Source organism: Euleptes europaea, chromosome 6 (genome assembly GCF_029931775.1).
Source record: "Euleptes europaea isolate rEulEur1 chromosome 6, rEulEur1.hap1, whole genome shotgun sequence".
In the NCBI taxonomy this organism is placed as follows: domain Eukaryota; kingdom Metazoa; phylum Chordata; class Lepidosauria; order Squamata; family Sphaerodactylidae; genus Euleptes; species Euleptes europaea.
The window spans coordinates 69,751,300-69,764,073 of NC_079317.1; the positions used below are offsets into that span (position 1 = coordinate 69,751,300).

At 41.0% G+C, this 12,774-nt stretch overlaps 1 protein-coding gene across 3 annotated transcripts in view; it reads left to right on the forward strand.

Annotated features, from left to right (window-relative positions):
• SHANK2 (SH3 and multiple ankyrin repeat domains 2) overlaps positions 1-12,774 on the forward strand; it is a 383,933-nt gene that overhangs the window by 134,743 nt on the left and 236,416 nt on the right. For all 3 annotated transcript variants that reach the window (XM_056850898.1, XM_056850895.1, XM_056850897.1), the window contains one exon: positions 592-705. In XM_056850898.1, coding sequence (XP_056706876.1) covers positions 592-705 — 114 coding nt within the window. The remainder of the gene's footprint in view (positions 1-591; positions 706-12,774) is intronic.

Below are 12,774 nucleotides of genomic sequence, written 5' to 3' on the forward strand. Positions count from 1 at the left end.
AGCTTGGATATTATCGGGAACTATAAGAAGCATTGCATATTACACATGGCTTTTCTGTAATGGCCTCCACACAATGGAATGGCCTATTTGAGGAGGTCAAGAAAGATCTCATACTCCTGGAATTTGCAAACTGTGTCAAACAGAATTGTTCAGGAAGGCACTTTAAAGGAAATGGGGCTACATCATAATACAGTGACCCAGGAAAATGCAGTGTATTTCTACTGATACAATATGATGTTCAGCATTGCTTAACGTCATCTTTAATACTCATGGTTTGTTCAGATGACAGCTCCTTTTCAAATCTCTGTAATTCCTAGTTCTATTACATTGCAGATTAGATGTATCATCCTATTGATGGCATTGATTTCTATTTGTAATCCACCTTGAGTCTCAGTGAGAAAGTTGGAGTATAAATAACATAAATAAATAATATCTGTTTCCTGGGCCTTTATTCTGACAGCCAACTGAAGACAGTGACCATATATTAAGTACTAATGACTCGATTGTGGCGTTTTATTATTGTAACCCTTTTAGCTTGTGTAATGGAGGAAAAAATAAACACCTAATAATGTTTTCCTATTTTATGCTTAGTTTTGAGCATTGGCGAAGGTGGATTCTGGGAAGGCAGCACCCGAGGACATGTTGGATGGTTTCCTGCAGAATGTGTTGAAGAAGTGCAATGTAAACCAAATGAAAGCAAACCAGGTAAGGTGATATTTTAGAAGGGATCATTACTGAATAGTAAATACACAATGTTCAATTTTTACAGATCAAAAAATCATGCTTTTAAATTTTATTGTAGATATGTATGTTATCCAACCAGGATTTTTTTCTGCTATAAACTCTCAAAATGGTTTTAATTGTGTATTGTTTATATAGCTTCTTTTGTTTTTCTGCATGGTGTGAAAACCACTGAATTGGAAGAAGTTTGGCTTTTGGTGTATGAATAAAGTCACATGAGATGTCACCTGAGATGTGACATGAGATGTGAGTCCGTCATTTAGATTACACATCTTGCTTTGATACATGTTTAATGCTTGTGTTGTGCAAGGTGTTAAATGCAGCGTGCACAGTCTAGCCAATATAACACAATAAGGCTGCCAGGTTGTCTGCTTTGGTGGGCAATTTTCTGCTCTTGGTGTCTGTGCTCCTGCTGCTGTTTGATGGAGCAATGGGGGGAAAACCGGTGTTGCATGATACTGTGACATCACTTCTGGTTTCAGACCTGGAAGTGATGTCACAGCATTGCATGATGTGTTAGGACTTTCCCAGGAAACTTTGAAAACCAGTAAAAACTACAGTTTTTATCATAGAGAACTGTAGTTTTTACTGGTTTTCAAAGTTTCCTCTCCCTCATTGCTTCCCGGGGGGCGGTGGGGGGGGGGAGAGCTGGGAACCCTAAAACACATTGTTAAGTCCTGTTGACTATCGTTTGGAGAGAATTACGTATGTATGTAACTGTTAAAAGGGTTTGTGGTAACTAATTATGGTAGTTGTTGTATTGTCAAAGTGAGATTGATAAAACGTTTAACTTAAGTGCTCTTTCTTGTACATTGAACAAGTGATATGCAGTCTTGGATTTATAATGATTTAGGGTTTGGTGGAAGTTCTACTTGCTTCGGAGAAATGACTCTTCTCCAATGTCACAAGTATTCAGCCATTATGACTGAGACGGATGAATATTGCTACTTTCAAAGTTCCCACACATTTTAAATTAAATATTTATTCGCTTTTCTAATTTTATTATTTTCAATAATCGAATCAAGATCTGGCATAGTTGACTGTTGAGTCAGTGTCAGGAGTTGGAGGTACCTGCATCTTCCATTGCAGAGTTGAGCCACTGGAGGGCCAGCCAGTAGCAGGAACTCCACTGACCATTCATTCAAGGGCCAACAACAGAGATACACCCAGCAGAGTGACGGGGATCAGGAGGGAAATTATGGGGTTAATGTAGGGAAGCACAATGCTGTATCTTCTAGCCAATCTGTTCTCCAGTTCTCAGGGGAAGGCCCACCCTCCCATGAGAGCCAGTAAATTGTGCATGGACCCACCCCCTCTTCAGGCTGGCATTTAAAAGTCAGAGAAAGGCTGATGAGGGCAGATCAGTCTTAGTTGCAGGTAGTGCCCCCTCTCTTTTTCAGAGCTGAGTCCTTAAAAAGAGCAGGCCACTGAACTGGTGGAAGGGAACCTGAATGCAGAACATAACAGCAGCGTGCTGCAAAATGCAACAAGAATTATAAATAGCCAGTGATTTAAGATTAGACATTGCAAGGAAATGCATTGTAACATAAGGTTGTTTAGAAGCTGCCAGTGTTACTGTAGACTAACGGTGTAAACCTAAGAAGTGTTATCACCTTCTAAGTCCATTGGCATAAAAGGTGTAACTCTGTTTAGGATTGTTGTAAATAAACTAAAGAAATCTGGAAAATAGATTAAGAGGGACTAAATCTCATGTGCTAGAGCTATTGAAGACTGCAGTTGAGAAGTGTCAAAAACATACATAAATTGAGACAATTCACACTATGATCTCTTCTGTATATCAAAGCTTCCTCCGTTTTGAAATAAATACTGAGTGTTCCAAATAACATTCTAGGACTCAGCATTTCTTTAACACAGCAGTTAGTCAAGTTTATTTAAAACAGTCATAGACCAGAATATAAATAAGAACACAATTAATCCATAAGTAAAATAGCTTACATACTACCAATATACATCTTATTAAAATATGAATTTACATAAGGCATCTTTATACGCCACTCTGCCTTTTCTTAATTTTAAGAACCAGCCAACCAAATTTGGCAATTTTACAGGTAATCTCCTGCTGCTTATCCGATAGCAGGATTGAAAGAAGAGACCTTCTATTTTCATGAGGGTGACATGCAATTATAGGCAGAATCAGGGATTCTCTAATCTGCCTATATATTCTACACTCAAAAAGAATATGTTCTAAAGTCTCTACAGAGCCATCACCGCACTCACATAGACAACTTCCATATGGCACGCCTCTATATCTTCCCTCTAGAACAGCTGTGGGTAGCATGTTATATCTTAACAGGGTAAAAATCCTCCTATATTCCTGGTTATCCAATAACTTAATATATGGCATCATGACCACCCTATTCAACCCACTTATATCATAAAGAGGGCTCCTTAGCCTATTCATATCGTGCTGTCTTTCGACATCCAATATACGGAGTTTAACAATTTCTCTTGCCTGAGCATAGTCATTTGTTTTGTAAAGTTGTTTCGACAGGCCATAGTAGCTCAGTTTTTGCTCAATCATCTTACTCCAAGGGGAGACAAAGGTATCTGCCAGGGTGAGTGAAACAAGTCGCCCAGGGAAGTAAATCAGCTTAAGCCAGTAAAAAATGGCAGCGATCCAAACTCTAGCCTCGACCGTAACCATTCCAACCTCCAGTCGAATGGCAGCATTTGACACTCCAGTAGATACTTGGAGGATATTTCTTAAAAATTTAGATTGAGTTTTTTCAAGTAACATCTTATTTGCCATTATACAGAGTGGGGCTCCATATAATAATTGAGCCAAGGATTTCATATTAAAAAGCTTAATAGCGGCCGCCACATTCCTACCCCCCTTAGACCAATAAAATCTTTGAATAGCCCCCGCACTCATCTGAGCATTCAGTGAGACATGGGCTAAGTGGGCATTCTTCGAACCAGACTCTTGTAAAGTTACACCTAGATATTTATAGGTATGTACCTGTTCTATCGGGGTAGTGTCTATACGCCATGAGTGGTTTTTTGGCCTCTTAGCAAAGGCCATTATTTTTGTTTTTGAATAATTGATCTCCAAGCAGTTCTCCTTACAGTACTGGTTAAATGCATGGAGGGCCCTTCTGAGACCAATGGGAGTTCTAGATAATATTACTGTATCATCAGCATAAAGAAGAAGATGTAGGTGTTTGTCAGCTAACTTAGGGGGATGAAACGCTGGACTTCTCAAATAATCCACAAGATCATTAATGTAGAAGTTAAACAGTAAGGGAGCCAATATACAGCCTTGTTTCACTCCCTTTAGTGTTCTTATTTCCTTGGTCAGCTGACCCTGGGGATTACATCTTATTTTAATAGAGGTGTTTTCATGTAGAGCTCTAATCAGAAATAACAGTCGCCTATCTATATTGGTTGCTTCCAGTTTTTCCCATAGGATGATTCTAGACACAGAATCAAAAGCTGACTTAAGATCAATAAATGCTGTATATAGGGAGACCGTTGATTTAGAGGAGTATTTAGCTATTAAATGCTCCATAATCATACAATGGTCCAAGCATGAGCGACCCTCTCTAAATCCGGCTTGTTCTTCTGAAAGGCAATTTTCCTGTTCTAACCAATCTCTAAATTTCCATTGCAGATGTCTTGCGTACAACTTACTAATTATGTTTAATAGACTGATAGGTCTATAATTGGCTGGGTTTTCTTTGCAACCTTTCTTATAGATAGGGACAATTATTGCTAGGCCCCAATCAGGAGGGATCCTACCTGTTCTATCAACTGCAGTGAATAGTGCGGCCAGGAGGGGTGTCCACCATTCCACATTCCTTTTAATTAGGTCTGCAGAGATTAAGTCACTTCCCGGAGCTTTACCGTTCTGTAGTGTACCTATAAGATTCCTCACCTCTGCATATTGCACAGGGGGCCAGCATGGGACACTATTCAAGTTCTCAGTGGAGGGGGCTGGGCTCTCCAAGCTAGAGTAGAGGGATCTAAAATGTTTTTCCCATGCTTCAGGTAGAATAGTATTATTGAACGCCATAGTGGAATTGGTTAAACGGCTCGAGGTCAAGGACCAAAATAACGATGAGTTTTTATCCCTTATTGCTTGTGTTAGCTGTTGCCAAGCTAACTCCATTGACTCCTTTTTTTTCTTACAAATGAGGGCTTTATAATGAGACTTTAAGCTCTTCATTACCCCCATCAAGGCCTCATTCTCACTACATCGATATTTAATATAGGTGGCACTAAGGGCCCTCTTGGCTTCCCTGCATTCACTGTCAAACCAGGTTTTGGAGTGTACATTTATCCTCTTTTTAAGTATATAGTTAGGCTTAGTAATCACTTTGTATATTTCATCCGTTATCTGTTCATAGCATTCTAGCTGTGTGTCAATGTTTTCATCATCTAGTAATCTCTGAGCTAAGGCATTTAGAGGACCCGATTGAAGGAGTTCTTTAATACTTTTATCAGTTCTATCATTCCACCTGACTCTACAGTGTTTTCTCTCGTAAGTAAGGGTCTCTTTGTGTGTTTCTGTAATGCGCAGGTTAATATCTGGAGATTCAAACATCATGATAAGTGGTAAGTGATCACTATCATAAAAAGAGGACACCTCAAAGGATTCAACAGCTTGGACAAAGTTGTCAGATACCATAATATAATCTATAACACTCTTCCTAGTTCCTGAACAATAAGTAAATTCCGCCGGATGGTCGTTAGGGTATGAGCCATTTAAAATTAAAAATTTGCAGCTGTTTGCCATCTGTGTCATCCTATATCCGGCATAATTTGATTTTAAATCTTTGGAGGATCTAGGAAATGGAAGAACTGGATTCCTAATTTCGGGAAAGCAAACCTTGTATTTCATGTGTAAGCTATTGTCATCCCTTCCCACCCTGGCATTAAAGTCCCCGCCAATGATCACATAAGTTGTCGAATTGACCTTTATAAGATGTCCTATGTAAGCCTCAAGCCCCGCCCATACAGTCTCAATTTGAGATTTAGTTTTAAAAGGGGGACAGTATATATTAATAATTAAATAAGATATCTGCTTATAAAATATGACCACAGCCATAGCAAACTTCAAGTAAGGAGCTAAAACTTCAACTCTAATATTCAGGGCTGTGGAAACTAAAATCCCCAGACCCCCTTTTGCTCTACCATGAGGGGAGGGATCAGCCGCTAAATCGTATGCTTTAAAACCATTAAGTATTGGAGTATGTAAACACCAGGTCTCTTGTACAAGTATAAAATCAAGTTTAGTTAAAAAATTATATGTATCCTGATCCCTAATCCTAGCCTGCCAACCCATAACATTCCAGGAGACCAATGAAAGAGTCTGTGGTGCAGTTACAGAGTTCAGTAGTAATGCCCCATCCAGTCAGTCTGCAGATATCATATCCAGTTGTCCAGATGAGTCTATGTATATTGAACCGTTTTTACCAACACACCAGTTCATAACAGCATTTATGGGATGTATCGAAGGTAATTCAATTTCATCCCTCTGCTGAGGCTCAATACATGCCTTTCCCTTATTAAAATGCGGGGAGATGATTGGGAGCACTGGTTGGTAGGAGCACTGCAGGATGTCCTCAGTTGATTGGAGATCCGTCTGATTCACAGGCACATCCCCCATTTTCAATAAATTACTCCTAAACTCATCCAGCCCGTTAATGATATCCTCTTGATCAACTCTTGAGAGAGAGGGAAAGATATTGAGTATTTCCTCTTCCATCATGTTGTTAAGCTCCTTACAATCCAGACTGGTATGAGTTACTGGTGATTTCTCTTCAATAGGGTTTTTATCCATCTCTGCCTGGGTAGTGTGGTTTCTCTCAGCTGGAATAGGCACCAAGGCCAAATCCTGCTCAAGTATTCCCGTCTCAAAATCCCATTTCTTTCTCCCACAAACAGTCTGCTGGTTTGGGAGGAGGGGAGTAATCAGTAAGTTAGAAAAGGCTCTTACTGGAAAAATTCCTTTACTATTCAGCATATCCTTTTGTCTCAGCAACGTTGAGGGAATTCTTGAACTCTTGAAGGTGAGCATAATTCTCTGGGCCTGATTCCAGTTGCTTACAGTTTCAGCCCGAGTAATGTCTATATTGGGGCCACTCATACTGAGCAACTCACTCAGATGTTTGGTGGCCAGATATTTAGAATTCCATGGTGGCAAGTACCCTCTGTATTTGTAAACTGTTAAGCAAATCTTATGAGGCTGAAGAATCAGTAGTTGTTGGCAATTTTTGCATTGCTGGTTCCTCTCAATTTCCCTCTTTGCTGACTCTTCAGGAGCCCTACTTACAGTTGCTGAGGTAAGGGGTGGAAGCCAAGGATAATTAGAGTGTTCCTTATGTTTCGATAGAGTCTGCATCTTATCTGTTAGAGATTGTACCATTTGCATAAGCTTTTTTAAATCAGCTGTGATGTTACCAAGATGGGCAAAAATAATATCAACTGTTTTAGCCGTTAATTCAGAAAGTTTCAGAATAACTTCGGCCTGTTCCATCTGCTCTTCGTTCTTATCTGAATCCTTAAAGGGAACAGCGGAGTTATTTACATCTTCATCTACACCAACACTGTCCTCCTCATTTATGTTGACTTCCAGAGGAGTAAACCGATTCTCAGTAGGCACATTAAAAACTGTAACGTTCCTTGAGGGAAAGTAGTCAGCTATTGTTGTCTGTTTGCTGGCAGGAGGAGAGGATATTTCCTCCTGTTCCCTTGGGCGTTTCCCACCTCCCATATTAAACTTGATAAGAGTTTAAGTCCGTCCAACCAAAACACAAATGCAGAAGCTGTCTAACTCTCCCAGCAGTGTTATGCAGAAATAGTCCAGGTGGCATGAATAAGGGATAAGGAGAAAGAAAATATTGTTGTACTTGCGGAGCATAAGACTGCAGCTACTATCCGGTCGCCATCTTGGCTCCTCCCCAACACAGCAGTTCTTTGTTTCTGACTTGAAGCCCAACCTATTCTTTCTCTCTCTCTCTCTCTCACACACACACACATCTATCTGTCTCTCACACACACATCTGTCTGTCTGTCTCTGTCTGTCTGTCTGTCTGTCTATCTATCTATCTATCTATCTATCTATCTATCTATCTATCTATCTATCTATCTATCTATCGGTATCTCAATTGTTTCCTCTCCTGTCCCTTTCCTTGGAATCTTGCCTGAAAAGGGGGCTTAGCTGAATACCCAAATGTAATCATGCTCAGGCTATAGCCATATTATGGTTTATAATGTCTATAAAGACCATACCAGACACAATGAAGATGACAGATCTGTATGTACAAGGGAAATTGAAAGCAGGCCAATTCACATTTTATGTGGTCATGTACTTTCCTCTAGATGGACAAGCATTCCTCATTTCTGTATGTACAGGGAGCTTTTTCTAATAGAAAGCATTTGAACATGTCAATCTTAGTCTGCAGTTCTGGGGAAGGACATGGAGAAGGGGAGTTCTTTGACACCTTTGAGAATATGGCTGCTCTGGAGAAGGTTTATGATGGAATGACCCTGGAATTGAGTCCGATGCAAAAGAAGACCATGACCACTGAATGTCTCTGTCTCTGGCCTCCAGCGTTGTGTGGTCTTCCTTTGTTTACTATGTTCAATTTTTGAAAACTTTAATTTTTTACCTCCATCTCTTGGTTTCTTATACGAGGACAAAAAGCACTTTCCCCACAAACGTTTAAATTGGCAATTAAAATACAATGTGGTGAACAGGAATTGGTATTGCTGATGTCCTGAAAGCTAAATGTTTAGGAGATTGTAGCTGTTCTTCCCATCCACCATTCCCAGCCTGCCGAAAAACACTTCATGTGGCAGCATACAATGTGGTCAGGCACTGCTGCAAATCGGGAGGTGCTGTGCGGAGGCTTCCTTGGGCACTGGAGTGCTCGTCTGGCTAGTCTCTATCCACTGTAGGTTGGTAAGAGATAGACAAGATGGAAGTCCGTGTACTCTACACACTTAAACTAGCCTAACATTTGTAGCCATCTTGTTGAACTTCCTGGGGAAGGTAGTTCTATAAAAGGGAGGCCAAGATGTTCTAACACAGGGGTCGGCAAACTCATTAGTCAAAAGAGCCAAATATCAACAGTACAACGATTGAGATTTTTTTTGAGAGCCAAATTTCTTAAACTTAAACTATATAGGTAGGTACACTGTTTATTAACTTAATAAACTTTAATTAAAGCTTTAAGTCTTGATTAAACTATAGATACACTGAATAAAACTTGATATCATACTTAATAGTGATCTTATTTATTGATAAAAATTAAATTGTAAGTCCCTGCCATTTCCCCCTCCCCGTCCGGAGTCCTCGTCTGGAGGCCTGGTCTACCGCCATAAAAGCCTGTTGGTAGACCTGGCCTCCAGCTGAGTCCCATTGGGAGGCCAGGTCTACCCATTGGCTTTCTTGGCAGTAGACCTGGCCTCCGGAGGCCCATAGAAGCCAATGGGTAGACCTGGCCTCTGAAGGGGGACTTTTTCCCCTCCTCGGAGTCCAGGTCTACTGCCAAGACATGGCCTCCCAATGGGACTCAGCCAGAGGCCAGGTCTACCAAAGGAAGCCCGCCCCGCCCAACAGCTGATAGGCAGGGGGGCAGGAACCGCCGAGCCGCCCGCCCAGCAATCGCGTGGCTAGAGGGGAGGGGAGGCTTTAGCCTCCCAACCATTGAGGGCAAGGGAAAGGGGCACCCACTTGCCCGCTCTCTCTCTCTCTGGCGCGCTGGCTCCGCAGCCCGGCTGCCGGCACGAGCGGGCACAAGAGCAGGGGCTCCGAACCAAGTTTGGAGAGCCACACTCAACGGGCCAAAGAGCCGCATGCGGCTCTGGAGCCGCAGTTTTGAGACCCCTGTTCTAACACAATACCCAGGGCCCTCAATATAAAGCTACAGTTCCCAGCACTCTTTCAGTATAAAGAGTGGTATATGCAACTTGAAGATTTGTCCTATAGGTATGTTCCAATACCCCTCACTTGCTATACTGTAGGGAGTTGATTAACTGACTTATTACCACCCTCCTCCAAAACAAAGCCGTGTTGGCTGTTACATGGCATGAACACAGACATCACTGGCAAGTATTGGTCTGAATACAGTATTTTATTAAATCCCTCCTTTTGTACCAAAAGCTTTCCATGACAGAGCTTCATGGCTGCCTTTCCCAGTCTCAATCTCCTGATTCCTTGGTTGCAGAATCCTTTTTTGTTGATGACTGAGCCAAGGAAAAGAAAATCTTTAACAATTTCAGTTTCTTCATAGTGACCCTTAAAGTTACGTAATTCCTCAGTAGTCATTACTTGATGTTCAGCTGTAATCTTGCATTGGCACTTTCTGTTTTAACCTTCATCAGTAGTTGTTTCAAGTCTTCAATATTTTTGCCATTAATGTGGTGTTATGTGCCTATGTCAAATTGTTAATGTTCCTTCCAACAATTTTCACTCCACTGTCATCTAAATCTAATCCAGCTTTCTTTGTGATATGTTCTGCATATAGATTAAAGAGTCAGGGAGATAAAATACATCCTTGTATGACACCTTTGGCAATTGGAAACCATTCTGGTTCTCCATATTCTGTCCTAACAGTAGCCTCTTGTCCAGAGTATAGGTTGCACATCAAAACAATCAGATGTTGTGGTACACCATTTTCTTTTTAAACCAACCATAGCTTTTCATGTTCCACACAATCAAAAGCTTTGCTGTAATCTATGAAACAAAAGCTGATTTTCTTCTGAAATTGTCTCATATGCTCCATTAACCAACGTAAATTTGATATCTAGTGCCTCTTTCTTTTCTGACCTTAGTTCCTACAAATGGCTCACCTATTCACCTGGGCAGAACCTTCCAAATGTACTTTGTACAGTGGTGCAGAAAGAAAACTTAGGCAGCAACAGCATGGTGTAGTGGATAAGAGCGGTAGACTTTGATCTGGAGAACCGGGTTTGATTTCCCACTCCTCCACATGAGTGGCGGAGTGGTGAACTGGATTTGTTTCCCCACTCTTCACACAAAGCCATCTGGGTGACCTTGGGCTAGTCATGCTCTCTCAGCCTCACCTACCTCACAGGGTGTCTGTTGTAGGGAGGGGAAGGGAAGGAGATCGTAAGCCGGTTTGATTCTCCCTTAAGTGGCAGAGAAAGTTGGCATAAAAACACCAACTCCTCCTACTACTCCTCTTCCCCTTCCTCTACTTCTTCTTCTTCTTCTAGATTAACTAGACCACTGATGAGAGCAATAGTTGTAGTATGCTTTCTCCAAACACAATCAAATCTATCTGAAGTTTTAGGGGGGAGGGGGAACACTGCATTGTTTCCATTTATTAAAACATATTGCCTCCATCCTATAGAAATACTGGTAGCTAACTTTATGTGAATGCTGATTTGATAAAAACCATTGCTCCAAATATATAGTATCTATCCCTGGCTCCCAAAGGAAAGCAAGTGCATATTTGGGGGGGGGGGGGATCACATTCTGGTTAAAGCAGATAAATAGTCTGATACTCACAAATGATAAGAAACTGTCCATAGTTATAGCCTTGTAATCAGCATCAGCCAATGACATCTTTATGGAACATCAGTAAATATAATGGGATTCTTACTCCACTGTATCAAAATTCTGTCTTTGCAGCCATAAACAGCAGACAAACCACAGTTAGTTTTCCATGTGATAATAGTTGATGCCTGTGATTCATGCAGCACTATGAATTTTGGGCACATAGTTATCCAGGAGCAATAAAGACGCCCTTCACGTTTAAGAGATTCAGAAACATTGCTGCTGACAGACTTTCTTACACCCACCCGCTGTACTCTTCAAATCTATAGGCAATTATTTAAGAATGGTTTCGAAGCTTCTGTGTGAAAATCTGAAAGACCTTTACAAAAACTGGCAACAGGGGAACAAGATAAAGATAAGGAAAATCATCATAATCTTGACAAAGTTACTGGAAGCATCTGATGCGGAGGTTGCACCGTGATGCCTCCTTTGTAGCCCCACTCAGAATGTGTAGTGGTGCTGTCTCTTCATGCAAAGGGGATGGAGCTATGTTGCCAACTCATCTTGTCACTCAACATGAGTGAAGATTACAGTTCCTGCTGAACTTATTCTTGTCATTCAAAGGGCAGCTCCCAATAGTTTCAGCTCTGATTATTCATCCTAACTGTAAAGCAGAAAACACAGGAATTAGAAATTCACATTTAGTAGCCCACCTTTCAAATATGAAAAGAACTGAATCCGATCCAACAGATATTTTGATGGCAAAGGTAAAGTTCGAGTCTCCTGCATCACACTGAACCGCCTTGTCACTGATGTGCTTAACATTGCTCTCTGATGTCTTTCTACAGACTGGAGTCTCCACTTTTTTGCCCCACAGAAGTGGCTTTAACAACTGTAAAACAGCAGGAATTCCACATATGCACCATTTCTCATTAGTGTATCGATGCACTGGGGTATTTGGAAAGGAGGCAGTTTCTATACTGCCTATGTGTTGGATAAGAGCTGTGGTTTGGAGCAGTGGAGTCTGATTTGGAGAACCTGGTTTGATTCCCCACTGAAGATTGTCAGCCAGCAGGCAGAGAACAGGAAAGTCTTCCCAGCCAGGCAGCAGGTGTACATTCCTACTTGGGATTAGTTTCAACTTTTGATCTGAGGAAGCTGAGCTCTTCCTTTGTGGTTAATTTTACTTCCATTTTTCATTTTTAGGAAAAAAAAGTTATATGATATGTTCACAATATACGTTCATGTTTAAATAACTTGTTAGGCATGTGTCAGGTTGACAAGTTTCATCTCAGATTTGTTCCCAATTGCAGTTAGGGTTGCCAACAGACCTGTAGAAAAATGTCCTGTTCCTTTAATAGAGACTTAATGGAATTTTATTTTAGCAGGTGATGTTATTTCGATCCATGCCATAACAATCTTCCACTTCTCATTTCCTCACTTCTATTCAAGGAACAGGAGATTTTTTCCAGACCTGTTGACAACCCTCATTGCAATCATATTACCTTGATGTGAAGATTCCTCCATCCCTGTTGTCTTGTATA